The sequence below is a fragment of the Labrus bergylta genome, chromosome 1 (assembly GCF_963930695.1).
Source record: "Labrus bergylta chromosome 1, fLabBer1.1, whole genome shotgun sequence".
Lineage (NCBI taxonomy): Eukaryota > Metazoa > Chordata > Actinopteri > Labriformes > Labridae > Labrus > Labrus bergylta.
The window spans coordinates 3945039-3971298 of NC_089195.1; the positions used below are offsets into that span (position 1 = coordinate 3945039).

Sequence of the window (26260 nt, forward strand, 5' to 3'; positions counted from 1 at the left end):
ATTCCTTCAAGGCTTTATATGTGATTTTTTGATCCAGCAGATGTCGCCCTTGAGCACCAGCATGAAACCAAAACAACTTGCGGTGCATTGTTGTGTTAGCATGCTAATGCTAGCGATCTTTATTATGCTCGTATCTTCACACTGCATGTAAATTTACCTGAAATGAGCGTGATCTAGAAACACAGTTAAGCAGTGAGTACAGTATGTTATTCTTATTTTCTCTAGTCCCTCAATTAAACAACTTTTATACATGAGGGGAGGAGTCAGCCGTCGTCCCGGCGATATAAACAAAGTGAAGATAGGACTCTGAAAACTCTGAAAACATCACAGACAGTGGGACTCGGGTGTTACACCCATTGTAGACAGTCATGACTCACAGAGTTATTTTCAGAGGATATACTTGATTTATATTATATTTAAGTGTGAAAAATCACATAGAAAGACTTTCAGGACTGTCTCCAGCACTTGTTGCAGAGCATCTTAAACTATACTGTACAGCATCACACAGCTGGCAACAGTCAAATGACTCAGTAGTAGACTCTAGACAAAGAGCAGTAAAATCACAAATCCTTACTCCACAAAAAGGAGTAAGTTCACAGATAGTCAATCCAAAAGGTAAAGGTTAATGAGAGCATTAAGGATTTGTCAAAAAATATGTCAATTCAACAATTCCTCTGGTTTCAAACTCTATTCTACAAATACTCTAGTGGACATGTCCTTAAAGCCCTAATTCGTCTTAAAAAAATATATATATATCTTGTGTGATTTGGGAAACGGCCTTGTGTTTGTAAGTTGATACAGGTGGGCTGATTTGAGATTTGGTTAATCATTAGCTGCAGTAGCAGAGACGTAAGGGACAGAATGTGACAGAAAACCAGCACACAGTCTTTCACACTCTCACAGGACCAGGATATGTAGCTGCTGGTGGGGTGTGTGGCTGGGTGGGACTCTGAGTGAGTGAGTGTGCTGTGAGACAGAGTGAGAGACCTGAGTGAGCCTCGGTGAGTGGCCTCTTTAGTGCTCCCAGACCTCCCTAGCATTAAAGTTTAATGAGAAAGCATTCTACCCAGGCTGACCATGCTCTCTCTCTCTCTCTCCATCTCTGTTTGTGTTTGTGGTCGCAGGAAGTGATGGCCACACAGAGTGTTGTATGACAGCCCAATTAGTACGTGTTAAGAGGGACAGTGAGTGACACACCTGTTTGAAGAATGTTGCTTTTTGTAGATCATTTAAGCCCACAACAGCTATGGAACTATGAGGGCAAAAAAAACAACAACCAAATAATCGTTCATTAATCGTAATCGAGGTCAAATGTTCAATTAATCGTGATATTAATTTGAGTTCATATCGCCCAGAGCTGCCATTTTCATCAGAATTTTGTTATTTTTAAAAAAACATTTATTTTTGGGATTTTTTTGTGACTTAAATGGAGAGATAGGACAGTGGAATGGTGAACTTACCAACCACTGCGCCACTGGTGCCCCAAGATGCTGTTATTTGTGGTGCTGTATAATTATTGATGATGATGATGGTAATGACGATGGTTTTTGTTTGATAACGATGACTTATAAGATGGTTTCTATACTGATTAGAGCTCTCAAGAACTGCCGTCAGTGTTGTGCTTTGCCTCTGGTAACTTCCTGTCAGCACCTGTGTGTCCAATCGGACTCAAAGCTGATCGTTTGCTCTTACTGACATTGTTCCCTTTTTTCTAGATCCTTGCTTGTGTTGTTCTTACTCTCTGATGTACGTCGCTTTGGATAAAAGCGTCTGCTAAGTGAATTGTAGAATTGTAGTAGAATTGTATAAACACACAGGATGTGATGAATTGTTATGATTTCATTATTTCCCAATTGATCTGCAAATGTAAAGACAATTGATAGTGAAAAATGTGGAGGCCAATAAGTGCAACCACCCTGCAAAGGCCCAAACTATTTCCATAAGGAAAAAACAGGCGGAAAATTCAGAATCCATCCATCCATCCATCGTCTATATGTTGTGTTGTTCTGCATTGGTATGCGCCTTTCTGTTTACATGTGGCTGTTCTTTTCTATTTTTTCTTCTTTATTGATTGATTCTATTGGAAGCAGCAGAATGTTTGGCAGCACTTTGATTCCAAGACAAATTTCCCCAAGGGGACAATAAAGTGTCCCCTTAGTATCCATCCATCCAGCTCTATCTTTTCTGCTTATCTTGGTCAAGGTGGCAGCAAGCAAAGTAAGTCAACCCCGACATCCCTCTCCCTAGCAAGGTCTACATCTCCTCCTTGGAGGTTAGAAATGTGATCGTCGGGGCTGTCAAACAATTAAATTTTTTATTCATGATGAATCGCAACATTTCAATAGTTAACTATGATGAATCACATTTTCATCCGCATGTTTGAGATTCCATTATTTCACTTTTTTTTTTTTAAAGTGAGATTTTTATCTTGAATTTTTGTAGTGTATTATGCTAAGATTGCTTGTTGGAATTCAACCCTGCTTTTATTTTGAAATAATGTAGGGACCTTCTGGTGTATCGAAGGTTTTGACATTAACTTTACATGGGAAAAGGAAACTCGAAAACAAATGAAAACAGTTAAATGGAACGGTAAAAAAATGAAATCTTTGGCGTCACGAGCTGAATGTTACATTTGACTCATCAACTCAGCTTTCTAAGAGTTTTTTTTTTATAAATGAGACATTCAAAGATGCAGCAGTGTTATTCTTTTCATAAGTCTGAGATACTGTGGAGGCTTATCTAGGTGTTTTCAAAGAGACTATGTGTTTAATCTCAAATAAAAAATAATAATGCATTAATGTCAGCCCTCATAATAATTAAATAATTGCAGTGATATAATAATCCAATATAAAGTAAATGTTACAACAATACTTCAAAGAAAGGCATCTCCTATTGCTGAATTAGAGCAAAACTGTGCAGGAAATATGACAAATGATGAGGAAGTCAGAGCACACAGAAGTAAAGACAGACTGTCTCGGTAACGCTGGATTCAATTCAGATCTAACTTCCTGCCGAATGCTGAATGTGTGCATGACAAGACTTTTAACAAGTAAACAACTTGAAACTACTTTCTTTTTTTTTTTTTACAGATGTTTTCTCAGCAGGCTGGAGTCTAAAGAGGCACCATGTCCTCTACTGCATGAGTAAAATTGCCTAACATGAATACTAGAGGTAAACAAACCATTTTGCTAGCTTGCCGGAAAAATAACCCCAACATCAAATCATTTTAACCTAGCTCCCTTTGCGCGAGGGTTTGTGGGACCCACTGACATTTTTAGTGAAGTCAGAGGAGCAGGCTGCTTGTTGAGGCGGCTGGGATAAAGTGAGGGGATTAGAGGTTGCCCATAATTACTCCACAACGACTCCACCAACCAGAGATCTGGCTTATATGTCACCCAGATGGCTGTGTGAGGTCTGATGTTTTGTGATTTGCGTGTGTGTTTGTTTCTCTCAGTACCCTTAGTATTTAAGAGAAAGAGAGAGAGAAGGATAAACTCAATTTTACATTTTACTGAGGTTTGACAGACTTCGATCTAATACACCCACACTGATATAACTGATATATATATATATATGTAGGCGGTCGAGAAACAAAGACAAAGGAGAAAGAGTTAGAGAGGTATAAATGGAAAAGAAAGGAAAAAATAAATGTATGAGCTTGAGAGACATGATGGACACACACAGAGATACACAGATACACACTGAGGAGTCCATGCCAAAAAGGCACTCTGATCCATAAATACGGGCAAAACACTGACAGCATCAATACAAAGAGGTACAGTATCAATATCTGAGCACTGGCTAAGGAAGGGGCTGCTAAGTGTTATGCTACATGTTGGAGATGGGCTAAAGCTATGTAGCTTAAGGATTTTCTATCTGTCAACACAGGCCCTTTTATCACCATTACAAATGCAGGTTTTGTCAACAATACATTATTTTAATCCCAGTTTATGATTTAAATAGCCTGATGTTGATGACAACATTGGTATTCCAAGATTCTCACTATAACTAATCAATAAGGCTGATGTTTAGCTGGTACTGCTCCCTGTATCCCCCATCTTCATTTCAAACACTGGCTCAAAGATCAGCAGAGGCTGTTTAGAGTGTAGATATAGGTGGTGGATTTCAGCCCAAAATAGGGAAAAAAGAAAGTCTAAATCTTTCCCCAAAAGAGTACTGCCTTCTTGTTCTGTCCTACTGTGCTGGGAATAACTATGTAAACCAGTAGGTCAATCACAGGGGTCACCCAGGAGACCACTGTCTCTTTCCATGTACATTTTTCAATGTTGACTTAATATTGTCTGGTAGCAGAGAGAACTCCCATGATTCCCCACTAGACCTTAATAATCTAATTTAACTAGCCATAGTGCTAACACATAAAACATAAAAACAAACAACAATCAACAAGAACTCTGCTGCTCGCTTACAAAACAAGGACTAAAACATCTCCTCCTTACTTTAACTCTCTCATCCAGGTCTACACTCCCTCCTGCCCCCTACGCTCTGCCAATGAAAGGTGTCTGATCCAACCTTCACAACAGGGTCCTAAGTCTCTGACTAGACTCTTCTCCTCTGTCGCCCCCCGGTGGTGGAATGAACTTCCAAACTCCATTCAATCTGCAGAGTCCCTCTGCACCTTTAAGAAAAAGCTAAAGACCCAGCTCTTTCATGAATACCTACTAACTCAATGATGATGGTCTCCATATTATTGATACGATGGTTTTTGTTTGATAACGATGACTTATAAGATGGTTTCTATACTGATTAGAGCTCTCAAGAACTGCCGTCAATGTTGTGCTTTGCCTCTGGTCACTTCCTGTCAGCACCTGTGTGTCCAATCAGACTCAAAGCTGATCATTTGCTCTTACTGACATTGTTCCCTTTTTTCTAGATCCTTGCTTGTGTTGTTCTTACTCTCTGATGTGCGTTGCTTTAGATAAAAGCGTCTGCTAAGTGAATTGTAGAATTGTAGAACAACATACATGTAAACAGAGAAGCACATACCAAAGACGGCGGCACACTTAAGTCATACAATCAGAATTTTATGTATATACATGTATAGCTGCTTATTGATAGATTGATTTGTATGTAATGGAGAATAGGGGACGTTAGCTTCCTGCCACGTTCCAATTCTAAAACAGAACTAAGCTTAACTAAAGCTAATCAAGCAGGTTTATGTGACTCAAGCAGTCTGTTTACATGTGGCTGTATGTTGAATCCTGGAAAGAATGACAGCTGGGAATCAGACACCATCAAGCCAGGAAGGATTGACCAGACTGTTTGAGAAACTGCATCGCCGTAGATACACACTAGCCATCTGGGTGATTTATTTCTGCTAGCGTGATGACGTTAGTACCAGTTTATAGCCTTTAGACAGAGGAGGGAGGCAAAATGTGTAAAAGTCATGGTGGTTATCATCATGCCAGGCAAATAAGAAAACAAAGAAGATATTTGTGTTTGGTTGAAGCACCCATCTGTTGCTCTTCTTGTTCCCTTCCCTTCCCTGACTTCTTTCTTCTTTTCACACAGCCTACACCAGCAGGGTTGTGATGATTTTTCTGGATATTGTTTCAACACTTTCAATAAATCCCTGATGCTGCTTTTTCATAAGCAGATCAACAGTGTTCCCGAGCAGCTCTATCTGTTCCTTTTTCTCCTCTCCTTCTTCCTCCACTTCCTTTTTCATAAATTTGTCTCTATCCTCTATCCATCACACACTCCTCTTCTCAAATGGTATTTATAGAGCGGCTCCGGATGCATCGGCTTTTCTTCTCTGCTGGTCTCTGGCCCACGCTTGTTTCCGTTTTGGCTTTCTTTGTTCATCTTTTGCCTTTTATCACCACCTCCACCTCCTCCTCCCTGTAGACAGCCGTTTGTCCATTCATCTCTTTCTTAAACGGGAACACTTCTGGGACACTCCTTACCTGTTCTTCCCCGTCATGTTTCCTTTTTTACCCCACCCTGTCTGCTCCCTGTCTGATTCTTCTCCCTTTCAGTTTTACCCCTGACTCTACACAGCATGCTTCAACATGTCTGTCCCGGTCTCTAGCTCCATCAGATGCAGACATGTTTTTCATTCAACAACCACAAGTGTGCTGTCATGGTGTGCTGGGACTTTCTATTTAGGTTGCTTATCGTTTGGACTTTCAGAGCTCTAAAAAAAAGAAGGCTAGATTGCTTTGTATCAACTTTTAGTGTTACAAATCCTGAACAGTAATTGGACAATACTACCTCAGAAAACCAGAGGCATCACACATCTGTTCAGCTTAGGATCTCCCCTCTTTATTCACGTCAACATATTGTGTGAATATTATTACATGCAAAACTTGCAATACTTTGATGGGTGTTTCAAAATCTAAAAAATAAGTAAAAGTCTAAGGAAGAGATTGAGCGGTTGTTTCATCTTTGCAGCTACTCAATAGCAGGCTACAAAAAGCTAGCATGCTTAGCTGACTTACTTAAGGGTGCATATCTATATCATGCAATGTCAAAATCAGAAAAATCATTATGTCACTGTTTCCAGAGTGATATTGGGCCATATTAAACAATGTATTTAATCAACAATGAGCTACCATCAGACATAGCAATATAAGCTACGGAGTGTCTTATAGTGGCTTCTTTTTTCTGTTTGATAGTTTTAAAGGTACAAGAGAAAAGGTATAGCCTAATGTTATATTTAAAGCTAGGAAGTGGTTGATGCTTACATTAGCTGCTGAGGGTAGCTCATGGGTTATTACATGAATTGTCTGACCTCGTCCCAGTGTCCCTCAGATGTTTGTATCTTTAGTTGTTAAGTCTTCAGGGAGAGGTGAAATGATAACAATTGCCAGATTCTTTGTGTTTGTACAACTTACAACCTGGACTGTGAGCTTTGATGCCAAAGCAAAATGGCCACCTTGTTTTGATAGTGGGATTTAAGCACTATTAGGTAAAACAATAGTTTAGAGGAACAAGAGCATGCACCTCAAATCCTAAACTGTTAAAGTGAAACATTAAATTACTTACTACAAATAAATAGTGTTTATTTGTTCTGTTTTTAAAACAAATTGGGCCAGAGTTTTCATATTTTTGGGGTTTTCATTGTTTTATGGTAGCTAGCTAGAGCTGAAAATGTTGTTTCAGCATACCAAATCCAAAGTGGTGAAATAGAAATGAGATGAGTCCTTTGTTGACTTGTGTGTGAATTTGAAGATTGATATAAGTTTTAAGTTTGTCACAGGGTAACATCCTGCTGCCCTCTCTTCTGCGAAGATCCAAAACAAACAGACTGCTTGTTATCTCACTTTTTTTGTCTCATCAAACTGAGAAAAAAATCCCATGCTGGGCATCACAAGGAATCAGCTGATGAGACAGAAATAGCGCTGCATATAAAAACACACACACACACACACACACACACACACACACACACACACACACACACACACACACACACACACACACACACACACACACACACACAACTAAACACACACAGCGTCCCCCTCTCCCCTCCCCATCTTGGGCAATGTATTCATAGCAGTGCTAATTAACAAGTCCACACCAATGACTGGTGAAGAGTGGAGACACATGAGGGAGTGATAAAAAGAAAACGAGAGAGAGAAAGGCAGAAGGGGAGGAAGTGGAAGTCTTGGACGTGCTGAGCTGAAAAAGTGAGACCCCAGGGCCAAGGCAAACCCATACATGTGGGTTTTTCATTGTTTATGTTTGTCTGCCTGCGTTTGTGTAAGTGTATGTATGCACATGTGAACTCTTGTTTTGACAAGACCAAAGCAGGGCTAACCCACATCTGACATCTGGCACATCTGTCTCTCCCTGCTGGTCCTCTACTCCACTACTGGGGTATCCTACAGAGAGGGGACAGCCACAGTGTAGCTGCTACACCTGAACCACCTGAACCCTACTGTCTGCCACTGTCATATTCTAAAAATACTAAAAACACTCAACAGTGTTTAGAAGAGGTCAACTTCTCTCACTTTTATGTTGCTGCAGAGCTGGAGGATGCCGTTTGTAGGACCGCGGTAGTGCCACCTATTGGACCATTGTAAAACAGCAGCTAAGGCAGTGTGCCATTCAAATACTATTTCCTGTTAAACAACTTATAGTTTTAAACATTTTTTAAAACCAAAATACAAAATCTAACATATTTTTAAAAGTTGATTTAAATAATAATTTTAACATCAGTTTGAATGTTTTTTAAACCCAAATAATTATTCTAATCAGTTTTAGTTTTTTAGTTTTACATCAAAATACTAATTTTAACAGCCATTTAAAGGTTTATCACACTATAAAAGTTTGATTCACATTAAACCCAATAAAATGTCATGAGAAACAACGGTCCTAAAACTGCAGCCTCATGCCGCTACAGACCGTAATATTTACAGTCTATGCTACATTCACATGCTACTCCTACAGACACATGCTACTCCTACATTCACATGCTACTCCTACAGACACATGCTACTCCTACATTCACATGCTACTCCTACAGACACATGGTACTCCTACAGACACATGGTACTCCTACAGACACATGCTACTCCTACATTCACATGCTACTCCTACAGACACATGCTACTCCTACATTCACATGCTACTCCTGCAGACACATGGTACTCCTACAGACACATGCTACTCCTGCAGACACATGCTACTCCTACATTCACATGCTACTCCTGCAGACACATGGTACTCCTACAGACACATGGTACTCCTACAGACACATGCTACTCCTACAGACACATGCTACTCCTACATTCACATGCTACTCCTGCAGACACATGCTACTCCTACAGACACATGGTACTCATACAGACACATGCTACAGTAATGAGAAGTGAACTCTAAAGGATAGCCCAATTTGTGTGTTATGTAAAAACACTGATCCTGGTCAGGCTATGTTAGCTTGGCTTCCAAACCGGTGGCTATCTTGCTGAGTTTGGAAGTTTACACCTTCAGGTAAATCAAAAGTTGTTTTTTCTTACATGTATGTTCTTCAAAGTCTGTTTTCAAGATTAATTGAACAAAAAGATACTAGCTGGGTGTTGTTTAAAGTTTTGTGTATATTTATGTTGCCGTACCATAAGCCAGGATATGTCAGCTAAGCTAGCTCGGGTATTAGCTTAAGAAGTTGATATACAGGATAGGTTTGCTTCTAATCAGGTCACAGTTGTTTTGTTCGTCGTTTGCAAAAGAATATTAGTCCTTTGTCAGTTTACCAATCTCTTGTTTATTGCCGGTAATGTAGTTAGCATACATCTTCTACCTCGGCTATCTAACTTAACTCTGTCTCATAGCTTTTAAGATTATCCACTATCACCACCTTGTGGTCAACTGTAATAGCACCTGATCATCACATCCCCTTTCCTTTGAGGCAACATAACAGGGTATAAACAAAATAAGTGTCAGATTTGTTAACAGTGCTATTCTTAACAAAACATGTCATAGCAACATATCAATATTTAGAAAACTTAGCATGCCATTGCAAACCTCTATATAAACATAAAAGCAGTTTGAAAGGTCTGTAAAACATTAGCTCACACACTAAAGAACATAACCTTTAATTATTATTATTTTTTTTAAATCACAAGTTCAGTCTATCAGGTTTCTTGATTTCTCTTGTAGATCTTCTCACCACAGGTTCCATCAAAGTTTGTGTGCCTGTGTTGTTGTCTGTAGGAGACTCACTGTCTTCTTCACTGAACTCCTGCGTTTTTAACAGACTGCGACGGTTTCGCCTAAGGATTTGCCCTTCCTCAGTCTTTACGGTGAATGACCGTGGAGCTACTTCTTGAAGAACAGTGGCTTTGGTTTTCCAACCATTAGGTTCCTCAATCTTGACTGTGTTGTCAGTTGACAGTGTGGGAAGCTGCTTGGCAGTTTTGTCATAAAATGACTTCTGCTTCATCTTCTGATGCTGCAGTCTTTGTTCCAGCTTTGGACGTCTCTTTTGTTTGATGTAACTTGGCAGTGTTGTACGCAGCTTTCTGTTCATCAGTAGCTTGGCAGGTGATAATCCACACTCGAGAGGTGATGCTCTGTAGCTGAGTAGAGCAAGGTACAGATCTGAATCACTGTCTTCAGCTTTCTTCAGGAGTTGCTTAAGGATGTGGACTCTTTTTTCAGCTTTCCCATTTGACTGTGCATACAGTGGACTAGATGTCACATGTTTGAAGTCGTACTTTCTTGCAAACTGCTGCCACTCTCTGCTGTTAAAGCATGGTCCATTATCACTTACCACTGTGTTTGGTATACCATGTCTGGCAAAAATGAATTTTACTTGTGTTATGACACACATTGATGATGTGTTTAATAGTAAAGCCATTTCAGGGAAGTTTGAGTGATAGTCAATAACCACCAAATAGTCTTTACTCTTGAGATGAAACAAGTCCATTGCTACCTTAAACCATGGCGCTGTTGGGACATCAGCTACCACCATGGGCTCTTGCTCTTGCTTGTTCCTGTGTTTCTGGCATGTGTCACATCTGCTTATCAGTTTCTCAATGTCTTTATTGATGCCAGGCCAGAAAACTGTGTCTCTCGCCCTTCTTTTACATTTCTTCACATCGAGATGACCTTCGTGGATCCTCTGTAGAATGTCCTGTCTCAGCTTCTGTGGAATAACGATTCTGTCTTGCTTGAGCGACAGCCAGCTCACCTCTGATGTGATAGAACAATGGACAGGAACCTACAGGCCATCCATTTTTTATATTTTCAATGACACGTTGCAGATCTGTATCCTTTGCTGTTTCTTCGGCTATTTGTTTGGACTTTGTGTCAGATACAGGAAGAGCAGAAGAAATCATGTTCACATGGCTTTGAACATCCTCATCTGTCGTACTCACACTGCCTCCAGTGGGCGCTCGTGAGAGTGCATCAGCGAGTATGAGGTGCTTTCGTGGTGTATAAATCAGTTCAAAGTCATATCTCTGCAGTTTCATCATAAGACGTTGTATCCTTGGTGTCATTTCATTCAGGTTCTTCTTTATTATGGCCACTAGTGGACGATGGTCTGTTTCCACAGTGAAGGAGGGAAGACCATATACATAGCTGTGGAACCTCTCTAGGCCAAACACTAACCCAAGACATTCTTTCTCTATCTGGGGATATCGACATTCAGTTTCTGTCATGGACCTTGAGGCATAGGCAACAGGTTTCTAATACTCACCTTCAGCCTGCAGAAGTACTGCCCCGATACCATCCTTTGATGCATCCGTTGACAATTTGATCCTCTGTGGGATCGAAAAATGCCAGAACAGGTGTAGTTGTCAGTGTGTGTTTAAGCCTTTCTCACTCATTTTCATGCTTTTTTTGTCCACTTGAAATCTTTCTCCTTGTGCAGGAGTTCACGAATGCAGGATGTCTTCGCAGATAAATTAGGAATTAATTTACCTATAAAGTTCACCATCCCCATGATGCGCAGGACACCTGTTTTGTCTGTGGGTCTTGGCATGTTCTTTATGGCATTTATCTTTTCCTGGTCGGGCTCGACACCTTGTGGAGAGAGCTTGTCTCCGAGGAAAACGATTTCCTGAGCTCCAAACTGGCATTTACTCTTGTTGAGCTTCAATCCATACTTTTGTATCTGGTAAGCCTGTCATTGTGCTCTTGAAGTGTGGAGCCCCAGATGACGATGTCATCCACGTAGACACACACTCCCTCCAGCCCCTCGATAATGTGCTCCATGGCTCTATGAAATATTTCAGATGCTGAAATTATTCCAAACGGCAGTCTTAGGAAGCAATATGGCCAAACGGTGTATTAAAGGTGCAGTATTTTGTGTTACTTTCATCCAGTTTTAACTGCCAGAAGCCCTGTGATGCGTCAAGTTTTGTGAAGTATCTGGCACCTGACATTTCACTAGTGATTTCTTCACGTTTTGGAATCTGATAATGTTCCCGCTTAATGCTCTCATTCAGATCCTTTGGATCCATGCATATTCTCAGGTCGCCATTTTTTTTCTTAGCACATACCATAGAATTGACCCAGTCTGTTGGCTCCTCGACTTTTCTTATCACACCCAGTGTAGTCATCCTGTCCAGTTCGTTCTTAAGGCGCTCTCTTAGTGGTGCCGGGACTCTTCATGCAGGATGTACCACTGGCTGTGCATTTTCTTTCAGCTGAATTTTGTATGTGAATGGCAACATACCAAAACCCCTGAACACATCTTCAAATTTCTGTGATGCAGTTAACAGAGTCACTTGGTGCATTCATTGCTGTGTTGATGAGATACACTCTTTTAACAAGCCCCAGATTTTCACATGCTTTATCACCTAGCAGTGAATCAAGTCCTTCAGGAACAACAGAAAATAGTAGGTGATGCACTTTTTCTTTCACTGTCACTCTTACCTGGCATGTGCCCAAACACTCGATGTCTTGTCCATTGTAGTCCTTCAGCTCAAGTGTTTTTCTTTGTATTTTTGGCTTAATCTTCATGTCTTTAATGTCAGACATGCTTATTAGATTAGCTTTCGCACCAGTGTCCAACTTTACTGTGACTAATGTTCCATTTATTTGCAGTGGTGCTATCCACTTGTATTCATTTATGGAATTGATTTCTTTTTCTGGTTTATTTTCACAGTTTATCATGCCAACAAAAACTGAGATCTGTCTCCTCATCTATATTTACAGATCTTCCTTTGTTTTTGTCCTTTCTTTTTGAGAAGCATTGTTTAGCAAAATGGTTATTTCCTTGGCAGTTCGAGCATACCTACCAAATGCTGGACACTGTCTCGGCTTGTGTTGTGAGCCACAGCGTTTGCAGGTGAATTTACAGTCATCAGTCCGATGCGTCTGCCGGGTATGCGTGCGTTGTCCTCCTTTGCCTGAGACAGCATCAACAGCCACACTGTCACCCACGTTGGCTGTTCCCGCCTCTCTCTCGCTGAACATCCTCACATGCATTTGAGACAGCTCACTTGCCTTGCAAATGGTGATGGCTCCGTCTAACTTCAGCTCCGATTCCCTCAGTAGCCGTTCTCTGAGCTTTTTATCTTCCACGCCACAAACGATCTAGTCCCTGATCATAGAGTCCTTCAATGTTGCAAAGTTGCACGACTGTGCTTTTAGCCTTAAGTCTGTAAGGAAGCTATCAAAAGGCTCACGTCGTTGCTGCATCCGAGACCGAAAAATATATCTCTCATATGTCTCGTTCTTCTTTGGAGAGCAATGTGCATCAAAGTTAACAAGCACAATGTCCAACTTGTTCTTATCATCCGGACTTTCATACACAAACGTGTTGTACACTTGTATGGCTTGTGTAGTTAGCATACATCTTCTACCTCGGCTATCTAACTTAACTTTGTCTCATAGCTTTTATGATTAACCACTATCACCACCTTGTGGTCATCTGTAATAGCACCTGATCATCACAACAGTATCTTCTCTAAAATAGTTTAAAACTGGAGATGCATCTTAGGGATGTGTAGTAGAAGAAGTAGGGTTACCTGATATGTATATATTTTTTTATGAATTTATATACTTTATTAGCCTAATCCCTGAGAGGAAATTCTGGTTTACACTCTGCTAAGAGATATGCTTCTCACACATGCACAAACAGGACCTGTGGACATTAGTGGACATGCATTAGTGGAGAGATGTCAGAGTGGGACTACTCCACACTGCTACACAGGGAGCACACCAGTTCGGTACTTGGCTCAAGGGACAAGCGATGAGTAGCAATACATTCAAACATATGGCTATTTCAAGATACATTACTTTAATGCAATAAGCAAAAGTTTGTCCAAATCTAATATATAAGGGAGAACATCAGCTGTGCCTGCCTCTAGCTCCTTTAAAATCTCCTTAAAAGCATCTGTTCAGACCAGCTCCTTAAGTTTAAGGTCCTTTTGTTGTTTATCTAAACTGTTCTTACAGATTTTGGTGCTTTGACACCTTCACCCATCAACTCAAATGCACAACGATATTAAAAAGGCCCTGGTTATATCAGAAAAAGAAAACAGTTTGGAAGTCATAAGGAATAAATTGATTTAATGGGGCATACTTTTTATGATATGAAGCTGTGTAATATGATGTATAATATACTCCTGTAAACTAGGCTAAAGGTTAAGGGCTATACTCCACTATGTTCTCCAAACATACTCTGTTGTATGCTTGTTGTGTGGAAATAGACAGGGAGCTGTCCATTATAGTGATGTTGTTGTGAAGTCTCTTGTAGTCTTTAAAAAAATATATGTAGCCTACTAACTGGAGGGGAAAACGTTTGCATATACATTTTGTGAGTTAAAAAAAAAAATTACAAAATGGAAAGTAAACACTTAATTCATGCATTTCATGCTTCATTAATAGCTCTCCCTCAGCACCTGTGATCCCAGGCATGGTGGCCGACCCTGCGGAAGCAATGTGCTCGGGCCTGTAATCAATGAACACATAGTAGAGTGAACACAGAGAGCGCAAATCCTACCCAAACAGGACACCTCTGTCTTCAGACTGATAATGTTTTCATACCTACCAGGCTCACCCATAGACTTAATGTACAGTAGAGTTTAGTTTAGATCTACATAAAGGAAGTGTTGATTAGATGCATTGTTGTAGACATGATCCATATGGGAGCTCTGTGTCGACTCCCAGTGCATGAATCTAGTGAGTCACTCGGTCACTTGTTAGGCTGTAAATGTTTAATATTCGGTCACATGTTTAATGAATGCTTTAGCTGCATACTTTGTATTTAAGATAACCTTAATTCTTTGCTCTATAGAGGAGTAAAACTGTTACTGTCAGTATTAGCTACTGTAGAAGGAAGAGAATATGTTTACCGACGATGTATCCAAGTTTAACTCACATGATGTTTTTATCACAGCAGCACATACAGCAGCAGTACGACAGCTTTCAGTAGCTGTTTCCGCTTCCTTATGCAGCAGTCTTTGACGTAGAATCCGATGTTTCCTTGGCAACAATATACATGTCGTGTCTGTCATAGCCACCAGGACAACACACGTCCTGTTACAACTAAAAAATTAAGTATTTCTCTGGCTTTGATAACTGCTGGAAATATTTGAGGTAATGTAAGCTCCAACAAAAAAAAGAATCAAGAAATAATGCATGTATCATGAATAGAAACATTTCACTCAACAGCAGTGGAGTACCATCTTTGTGTATAACCTGTCATGTCGATGGAAAATATTCAGACTCGTTATTAGAATTCCCCTGGGGATAAATCTAGAGAAGTTTAGTTGAAGGTGACGAGTCTCGTCTCGCTGCTGCAGAACTCCTTTTTGATTGAGGACACAAAACACACATTTGCTGCAGCTTATCTGCATAAATGTGTGAAATCGGTGAAGAAGACTGATGAAACGGCGGCTCTAGGAACAGGAACAGCTGCTGCACAGACACCTGCTGACACCCAGTGCTTGACGCCACCACGTTACTATGACAACCGGCTGTGCACCCTCTGCTTCTGACAGCTGTTCCCATGGTGCATGGGCTTGGCTCATCCCCTGGACTCGCATTGGCAGGATGGATAGCTCCTCGCGGTCAGAGGTCACTTATGTGACGTCGGTGCCGTGGGGGTTATGATGTTGTTTTTTTCCATTTAAATCACCAATGAATCAGTTTAGCTGAGGTTTGTGTCAAGTCTAGTTTGTTTGTCCTTCATCTTTTTTGTTTATTTTTACATTATCTAATGAAGAAAGATTCGATTCTGGGCGTGAGTTTCCACCCACTGATCTGTGATTGGTCTGTAGCTTCAGTGGTTGAAAATATGAGGAACTAGCATTGTAGTCGCAACAGCTTCCAGTGACGCAAAAAAGACGATCTTTGAGTCACTGAAAGCTCCTTTTCAGACTCAGAAATACAAAGATTTCTCATCTCAGGGGAAAATGAGGGCGGGATGCACGACCATTCAAAATACTACCAGGTTTCTAATGATACAAATATTAATGCAAATGGGTGAAGTATCCCTTTAAGTGTCCCCTCAGTTTACTATAGCTGGAAATACTCGACAAACTCTACAAAGTGTTGGAAGTGCGAACGTCAATATATAACTGTATAGAAAATGTGTTAACAAAGAAATAGGTTTGTTTCTCAGGAGGAGTGGGTTCAAATCCCACCACTGCCATTTGACAAGGACAGCCATCTCTTCTGGCTTTCTTACTTCTTTCTTTCTAAGTGAATTGTAGAATTGTAAAAAAGATGTTGAGCCCTCAGGGTATTACAGAAAGTCTATAGAAAAATACTTTCTATAATAACCTGAGGGTCTTTGAGGATTTGTGAGGACAATTGCATCACTTAGCTTTACAGTAGCCTGTAGAAATAAATGTAACATGGCAAGTAATGTAATAAGATGCATAAAAGACTTGATCATACGGAACATTTCAGCCTAAAGCTACATGTCTGCATTTTATTATTGTGTCATCAATGTGCATTTTTCAAGTAAATATTCTTCAGCATCACTTTCATGTTAGATTTTATTTAACAGCCTCATCCCGACCACTTCCCGTGTCAGTCAGCTGATTGGACGGACATGTCCCCCGTTTAAGAGTCACCTCCCTGTCTCAGCTCTGTGTGGTGACAGTCGGTTGTCTCTACTCTTAGATGAACCGGAGAGGCAGAGAGAGGCAGCAGGGAAACTGTGCAAACTGTCTTCTGTCAGCTCGTTTCCTGGAAAGTTTCTGTTTGGCAGCTTAGGAACGATTTTATGGAGACTGTACATTCTGTGGAAATTACATAACAGTTTGTTTGGACAGCTTGTTTTTCAGCAAAGCCTCCACAAGGACAGATTTTTTTTTTTATCCAAAAGTTTTCTTTATTGTCCCTGGACTGTGGATGGGTCATGTTGGAGGACTATTATCTGTTTGATTTCTTCTACAAGAAAAAGCTGCTGTCAGCCGATCAGAGAATATGTTTTCTATCAGTGACCTACCTATCCAGCAGCTGAGCTATACAGGCGAGAGGACATGTCTGCTTTCAATAGAGCCAGGTGATCAACCATTTACCATGTTGGCTTTCCAATATTACCACTTTCTCTTGAGGATTAAGTCTTATTGTTTCGCTTTTACTTCTGCAAGTGTAAATGCAGCTCTGGGTAGTGTTCATGCATTTTCTTAAAAGTACAAGCAACTTGCAGACACGACTGTAAAGTCAGGGAGCTGACGGGAACTTAACCACCGAGTTTGTCTGCTTCCATGAAAAGAGAAATTGGCTGCAAAGCTGTGAATGAACCCATCTCCTTCCGCTCTAATATCTGTCTCACTCAGCAAAGTAATTAAAGTGCCGGTCCTGGGTCCTCTATATGCTATGCTAATGCAGTATTCATTTGACTCTTTTGTTGAGACAACATTGCGGGTGTTTTCACATGGACTGATTTGGAATTCACACTGGGATCTTTCCATCACTCGGCATTTTGAGAAGCATTAGGAAAAAGGGCAAACGCTGTGAGCTGCAGAGCGCACAACTGAGCTGAAGTTAGATTTAATTGCGTGTATGATTTTTTTTATTTTATTTGAAAGGCACCTTAATTTTTGCTGCCCTAATTGCCAGTTATTTTGCTGATACTCAAATGTTCTCAAACATGAGTGTGAATAACATCAACTTTGAGTTTTTTTTTTACATTTCTTATATTTGAAAAATTATTTACCAATTCAGAAACTATTCCATGTCCTGTCTTGTTTTTCTGATACAAGATTACATAGTAGTCAGAGCTGTTTAAAAAGCATGGATGGGTGAATTTAGTCAAGTTCAAAAGGTCTTAAAATCTTAATTTGTATTCTTTCTATTCTCTCCTCTTTTCTCAGAACACTGCACCAGCAGTTTGAGAGCTACAAACAGGAGGTGCGTCGCATTGGGGCGGACACACGGCGTCAGCAGACCCTGCAGAAGGACGACGCGCCCACCTGCGGTATCTGCCGCAAGACCAAGTTTGCGGACGGCTGTGGCCACCTCTGCTCCTACTGCCAGACCAAATTCTGCGCTCGCTGTGGAGGGCGAGTTGCTCTGCGCTCCAACAATGTGAGAAACCTGACTTTTTGATCTCCCACGTTTTCTTTCTCCCTCTCTCACACTCGCCTCATTCCTGCGGTATAGGCTGTTGTCGAGTGCGGTTCTTCTGCTTTTTGTGTTTGTTTTTGTCTGCTTTGATGCTCCCTGTGACACACTTTGTTGACTCCAAAGTGTGTGTAAGAATGGCTTTGCATCACTCATAGGCCCTTTATTGTTCATTTTAAATCAGAGGCTGATCTGTTTTTTGAAAAAACTGAAGCTCAGTAGCTCACTTGGATGTGTGTCCTTTCTCCTGTGAATGCACTGCAACCATCACAAGCCAGCATGTTAGACAACAACAGTGCTGACCTTCTAAAGCAACATGCCAAAAATAAAGAACAGGACCAATCAAGCAAATAGGCTTACACATCTCAAATAGGATTTTAAAATATACAAAAACTACAACAACAAAGACCCTACAATAAACTCACTACCCTGAAAACAGCTGTGTGAAAGGTCAGGTTTGCATATGTAGTTCGCTCATGTTTGAAATGGTTATAGCATCAACAGACCTGAGGTAGACTTTGGTGCCTAGCCTATGACCTCATCACTTCCTGCATATTTGTTTTACATGCAGCGATTTGAGTAATGATGAGATCATATTTTAAAGTCCCCAGACGGATCCTGCAGGTTTATGCTGGGGTGGTGGTGGTGGTGGTGGTGGGGCTGGATATATGAGGACAGTTGTGGTGCAGGGCAGGAGGCCATGTCAGAGCAGGGAGTGAGACCGGACATTTTTGCAGCCTAAATAAAAAATAAATAAAAAACGCAAAATTGGGAGGGTGTGTTCGTCAGGTAACGTGGAGAATGACGCATGTCAAGTGTGTAAACAATGTGGCTCCAGTTGACTGCCATTTACCTGTTTATATAGCAGTAACAATATTTTCCAAAGGCATCAAAGTTTTGAAAAGGTGTAAAAACCCAATCATGGGTTTGTTAGAATCAGTGTTCTTCTACGACTGGACCGATATGGGATTGGGGCCTACGGCGAGAAAAAATACGATACCTATATATCGACCGATATCTTTCTTAGACTTTCTATATTCAATCTGTAGAGAAAGATAGATAGATATCGATATACATATTAAACGCTTGATCCTCAAATGTTGTTATTGTACACTTGCAGAAAAGATATATAATGAAGATAGGATGGTCACTCAACTGGAAAGTAACTGCCCATGTACGTGCATCACTGCATAACACATTCACTGGAGAGTGGTGATGCTTGTTGTATTCCATGTCGAACACTCTGCTGGTGAAAGAGAACTGCTAGTGTAATACAATGATACTCAAATGAAAGGCTATTTGACTGGTGAACAAATAATATCTGCGAATATCTGCGATAAAATTAGCCAATACCAATAGTCACTTGATATTCTAATATTGGCCGATATTATCGGCTGGCCGATTAATCGATCGGGCTCTATTCTGCATATATAATGCTGTACCTTACAGAAGCCCTATGCTAACATGCCTCCAGATGTTTTCAGGTAGTCGTCTCCACCTATTTATCTCGTATCTGTCTAATACTCACCCATGCTGTATGGATATCTCTGCAGATTAATCAGATGTTTGACCTAAGGGCAAGGATAGAAGAGAGTCCGGGGGTCACCAAATGGAAAATTAGCCTATGGCTACAATCTGGCATATTTACATGTTTATGTTCAACAATGTACTCTAACCCTATTTAAGCATGTAAATAAATAAATGAGGCATTTGTCTATGTAGCGCAGTGTGAGGCTAAAAAGAAATATGAATATGCAAATAAATAGAAAAAGGGTCAACTTAAAATGTGAATGAGAATAGCGCCCCCTGGACTCAAACAAGGTAAGTCATAGATACTTTTTGGACAGAGATACATGAAGATGTAGTTTTTTAAGTCTTCATGACTAAAGTCATTAGAGTTTTTATGAAGGAGCAACATTAACATGCCGTCTAATAAAGGCTTTTCATTTGTTTAACTGACCTGTTTACCTCAGACTTTGCTTCACATTTTAATCTTTAACTTGATCCACAATGTCTTTTAGCGCTCTTGAAAACACTATTACAAAACCATATCACCAAATTGTACGCATTCATTTAGTCCAGGTTTGTCTCAATGAGGCACCCATCCGTATGCCGGACATGTTTACACTATTTTAAGACTCGGCCCTCCTCCATCCACGCAATCTCTGGGCTTCCCTCCAACTCAAGAGAGAGCACCTCCTCCTGGGTATCTTACCTGACTATGGGCCCTCCACCCTCAGCCTGCTGGTCCCCAATCTGTTCTGTATCCGCCCAGACCAGCTGGCCCTGAACTCACACTGGCATCGCACTAATGCAGAACTGAGGGGCCGCAGTGAGTGTAGGAGATAAAGATAACATCCCTGTTGGTAACGACAGTAATATCACTTTCACAGCAGGCAGCATGGAAATAAAGATGTAAGACTAGCATGATATAAATGAAATCTATAGCCAACACAAATGTAGTCATTTTGAAAGAACATTGCTAAAAATAACCAACACTGTCTTTTTTGAAAAATGCTTAACTGTGACATTTACATCCTTAAACTTTAAAGGAGTGCTTTTCTTTTTCTCTGAATCTAATCAAACTGACTTTCTGCTGAAGATGGAGTATTGAATATAACAAATAAGACTTTTAAAACTTTAAAATGTATTTCTCCAAATACATAATGTAACCTTTTTTTTTTATATATAATGTAACTTGTTCAAAAAATGTAAATAAAGACGCACACATCCCTAAATGGGTTCTGGATCCAGAAACACAAAAAGGATCCAGAAACACGAAAAGAATCCTCACACGTAGACATATAGAGAAGAATTGCTCCAAAGGTTACTCGTCAAACAGGAGCTCCTTGGTGTGCCAGTCTTGTTTGCTTCTTTACATATAATGTAACTTGTTAACATAAAAAGTCTCATTTCTATTTTCATCTCAAGGACAGATTTCTCAAAAACCTAAATACAGTATATAGTTTATATATGAAGGAGTAAAACATTACACAACATAACACGTGCCATCTTTATGCAATTACAGCTTAAATATACAATTATACATATATGGGCCATTCTACCAAATTTGTTCAAAGTCATGTTGAAAATATTTTGAATTTTTTAAAGTTTTATTACAAAAAAAAACTATATATATTGTAACATATCTGAAGTACACATATCTAGTAAAAGAACAGTTAAATTTGATATTGTATTTTTAGACTGTTTTGGAATGTATTTCCTCTCCTCAAATTTGTCACTACCGAAACATAGTATTAAACTATGATAAAAACAATATTATGTTAACCTGTTAGTATTATGTTTACTTCCCTTCTGTAAATATTATTTTTATTTTATTTTAGTGACATGAAAACAAGGGACATGATTTTTTGAGCATAGTTTTTTCATTTAAAAATGAAACCCACAATAAATCTAAGTCTTTCAATGTTTGTTTAAACTTCATCATAAAGCTCTTTTAAATTACACAGTTGAAACAAATCTAAAAAATGTTTTAAGTGGTATTTACATGAATTGAAATTTAGGGGTCAGGATTGGGGACAGCTACTTCTCAATAGAAAGTACCCTATGATGATTTTTATTTATTTAGCTTATCACTATCTCATTTAATGCCCTGGGTTTAAATAGATCTTAATATAATCTCAGTAAATATCCATGTCTGAATACTTAATTGTTTTGTTCAACCTTTTTTTTGTAATGGGACTGCACTTTGAACTAATTCGGCAGAATGTCCCATATAATGATATATATATATATATATAAATATATATATATATTATGAAACCCTGGAAAAGTCCCATGATCATTGCATCTGTCACATATTTAGAAAAGCCCAAATAGTGCTTATTTTTTAAGAAGCAATGACGTGCACAAATGCAGCTATAAACCTTTATTTTAAACCATGGAATCCCTCGAGAGTTTTTCTGTGGTTTATGTTATTGTCAACATCTAGCCTCTGCTAACATCCAGCCTCTGTCTGAATTCTTATCCAAACATACTTTAAACAATCTGTACTGTATGCTATCTGAAATGTATTTACGCACATGCAATACACAGAAATCTAGTCAAGTTAAACTTTAAATTATGAAGTTTTATATCTCAAACCGCAAGCCTTTTCAAACCACTGCTAAGAAAGTTTACATTTAGGAGGAATTTGTTTAGGTATTTGTAAATCACCATAAATAAGGAAACGAATGAAACAGTGGTACATCTACATTCCAAATACTTCTAAAGAAGTTTTTTAAAACATTACATAGCAGAGCGAATACTTCATGTACAACCAATTTTACATAATTCATTAAGCCTTTTATATTCAAACAAAGTAAAAACAAAGTATTTAAAAATAAATTCACATGTATCCTGTTATTTGAGCAAAGACAATTAGATATTTTAGCTTAAAGATCATCCAAAAAGCTTTTATTTTGCCCTTTCACTGACATATGGACTTTTTAAATTGTTCATTTTAAGCCACAAACAAAGTGTCTTTAACAGTTCTTCTTTGAAACAGTTTTGGGACAGGCGCACGTTTATCTTAGAAATAAGTGTTCAGGAGTGTTCTCCATGTTGTCTCAGTTTTCTCTTCATGCTGAAAAGGACTGTGACACATCCTGATGATGTCACAGGTCATGCGTCACACCAAGGTCATCCCAAGCTGGGTCATGCATGTCGCTGCAGCCTAACATGTGTCATACGTTCACATGCTGTCGTTCCCACCGTCTCACTCACCCTGTCACTAAATATGAAGTATGTGTTTCCAATTCTGCAGAATGTTATTAACAAATGTTTGCACCACGTCCTCTTGTTCCCACTTTTCTCCTTTGTTTTTTCTCCTCTTTCCCCACAATCTTTCCTGATCTCCCATTTTTACAAATGACACTTTTCTGCATCTCTTTCGTTTCCTTCCTCTCTTCACCTCTTTGGCTCCACTTCCACCTTTTTACTTTTTCTCAATTCTCACTGCTACCTGGACTGCATGCCACAAAGGAGGACAAAGTGGTTAGCATCTTTTTTTTGTGTTTTCTCTGTGCTGTGATTGTGATGTTTGTGCCACCAAAAGGTAATAGATAACAAAAAAAACAAAAAACACTTGCATTGTTCAAATTTTGAACATGTCTGTTTTAAAGAAAGTTGATTTCTACTCTGGAAAGAGGATGAACAGATTTCTATGTTTTAGACTCTTCTATGATTTTCCAGCTGAAAGAAAAACCATCGGTTGCAGAGCCAAGGGAGCAGTGAAGCGGAGGAAGTGTGTGTACAGATCCACTCACAGCTTACAGACTTAAGTGAACAGGGGGGAGTCCCCAATAGTTCACAGCTTTTGTTAACTTTGAGTGTCACTGTACTGTTTGAGGTGGAACTCGTGTGTTCTCAGAGGATTTTGTCTCCAGTGTAACCCAAACTAACTCTTTGTCCGTTGTCTGTCTCCTCCCCCTTGCAAAGTGTGTCATAGTGAAGGACAGGGTAAGGCCGGCTGGGTGATGGATTTTACTGCATGGGTCACCACTAATGTCTCCCCTTCATACTGGGGTCTGTGCTCATTCACAGCATCAGAACAGGAATTCAGACCCACTCCTCACTTTTATAGTCACAGATCATTGTGGTTGAGCGGTTCTCTGATTTTGAGAATGAATGCAGACCCTTAAAAAAAAACTGACTGGCAGAGCAAGCATGAGCCATTATGAAGGCTGTCGGCAGGGCGTTTGACTCAGGGCTGCCTCAAAAGTGTAACAATTAACCTTAGGTCAAAATGACCCAGTCGTGTTTTGTCAGTTGAATCAGAGCACTATCATGTTTCTTTATTTATTTCAACTGCATATTATAAGAAATGTAACAGCAATAGTATGGCAGAGTGTAATCTTTGAAGGTTGGTTGCCTGTATAGTATACAGGGGGCGACGGCGGACTAGTGGTATGTGCACCCTTTGTACACAGGTCTGATGTCATTCCCCTCTCTCTCTCGCTCCGTGATTACCGACTCTGTCCACTGTGAAATAAAAATCTGAAAAAAACAAAAAACAAACAGCAGAAGGTAAAAGTAGAGAAACCGGCACCCTCAATGACACAAAAAAAAATCAGGAATTCAAATGTTTTGACCTAATGGTCTCTGTCAGGGGATAACTCTTTAAAATTAGGGGATACGCACTGTGATGGCAGCTGTGGTCATAAACAAACTCCCCAAGTGACTAAAGCATCTTAAAAACACAATGACATCATGTATGCAAAGTAAAAATGCACAGAAAAATTATTGCAATACAATTATTTATCCATAGCAGTACACAAATCATCAACATTAAAGAAAGATCCTAACCTTATTTACAGTCTATGATCCTAACCATACATCAACACATTGATAGAAATAGGAAAACAGAAACTTGAGACCATATCTGTTGTGCTTTTTATTTATTTAGATTTTTTTTTTCTTAGAATGTGAACTTAACTTTCAACAGGAAGCTGAACAGAAGTCTCCTCCACTCAGACAAAAAAAGACGCAGTAATTACAACCATGAGACACATAATGAAACAGTGTCCTTTTTAAAGTCAGTGTTTAAGGCCTTTCTTTGCGCAGACACAGGACATCAGGATGGGTTGCTGAGCTTCTTCTAGCTTTTAGGTGCTCAGATTGATGTCAAGATTAAGATTCCTTCAGACTAATTATCCACAGACCTCTCAAACAGACCCAGTGATTAAAAGCAGATACAATAATGAAGCTATTTTACCTTGAAAATAACAGACGCAGGATGTCAGGAGAGGCTGCTAGCTTAACTGCTACTGCTAAATATTCAACTTGTTTTAAATGTGAGCCAAATCAGCCCTCTCCAGTAAACAGACCCAGTAATTAAAACTATTTTAAACAATGCAAAAAGGCATTTGACGTTAAACACAACTGTTTCTATTATGCTCTTCTTTGTGTGGACAGAGGAACACCAGGATTGGCTGCGAGCTGAGCTTCATCATAGCTTATGCTAAACATGTTTTTAAGTTCATATTTCTTCAGTTTCCACCATGAACAGGAACTGATTTATCTGTAGATGTCTCCTCCTCTCCCATTATCCTCTAGATACAGCATGTTTGATGTAAAAAAGGGGTTCTCAGTGGCTCTTGTTCAGGGATTCAGGGACTGTGAGCTGAGCTCTTCTGATCTCCTCTTCAGAGATGGGGCAAAGTCAAAAACAGACATGACCTTTTACATGTTCATATTTTGTATTGAAATTTAAGTTGAGTGTGTATAACTAATGATTCAAAAAATAAGTCGATTTTAAATACATACTAGAAACTCCACAAAATGTAACTATTGGTGTTTTAAAGAAGTAACCAGCTGGAATAAAAAATAACAATCAGGCAGTCATTTCTGATAAATGTGCTGATAAAAGTTTGTTGTGGAGCTGAACTGAAAAGTAAAGGATGAAAAATCCAAGTTTACAAATCTGTTTCGACTGACAAAAATCTGAGTCTAGTACAGCCCTAGTTTGACCCCTCTGACCCGTCCTGACCCCTCTTCCTATGGCTGTAGGCATGGCTGTGCTGAAAGGGGAACAATGGATACTGAAATAAATCTCAATAACAAAATTACGGATGGATGACTGGCGTTCTAGCTGGCATGCTTATTAGAGAGCACACTACCCAAGACATTTATCTGGATGCATACTGGATGCACACACATGCCTGTGCATGCTTTCCCTGCCTGTGTGTTTGAGACCAGACCAGCCTGCCATGGGGAGACGGGAGGGGCCCAGGTGTATGTTCCACTTTGTCCACTTACCACGTCCCTTTTAATGCTTGGTCACTGCCAAATGTCACCAGACCGTTTGTTACTTATAAATCCAATCAAAGTCAGAAAGAAGTGAAGATAATGAAACCAGTTTTTATTGTAGTATTATAAAAAGTCTACAACCCAACCTGGCCCCTCAGATCATCAGGTGGGGGTCTTTTTAGCTATACTCAGAATAAGATCGTAGACCTCCCGACCTGAGGTCCCTCACAACACTCTCTACTTTTAAAGCTAAACTCAAATCTTTTCTCCCAAGCATACCAAAAGTATCTCATTGTGCGTGTATGTACAGTATATGTGATCATGTGTGGTTTTTGTATGTGCAGTATGTTTTTCCAGGTTTTTATTTGATTTTCTTTTATGCTTTTGGTGTTTGATTGCTATGTGGTGTGTATGTTTTATTGATTTGATCTCTATATCTTATTCATGACTGTGCTTTAAAATTGCTATTGCTATTTCAATTGCTATTATTATTGCAGAAAGAGGAATCTCT

General features: G+C 39.6%; 1 protein-coding gene across 12 annotated transcripts in view; it reads left to right on the plus strand.

Annotated features, from left to right (window-relative positions):
* The window catches only part of rims1b (regulating synaptic membrane exocytosis 1b), a 91224-nt gene that overhangs the window by 8900 nt on the left and 56064 nt on the right, over nucleotides 1-26260 (plus strand). For 11 of the 12 annotated variants that reach the window (XM_065965393.1, XM_020652311.3, XM_065965508.1 and 8 more), the window contains exons 2-3: nucleotides 17751-17964; nucleotides 23440-23460. In XM_065965393.1, coding sequence (XP_065821465.1) covers nucleotides 17751-17964; nucleotides 23440-23460 — 235 coding nt within the window. The remainder of the gene's footprint in view (nucleotides 1-17750; nucleotides 17965-23439; nucleotides 23461-26260) is intronic. The other variant, XM_065965429.1, reaches the window with a different exon arrangement.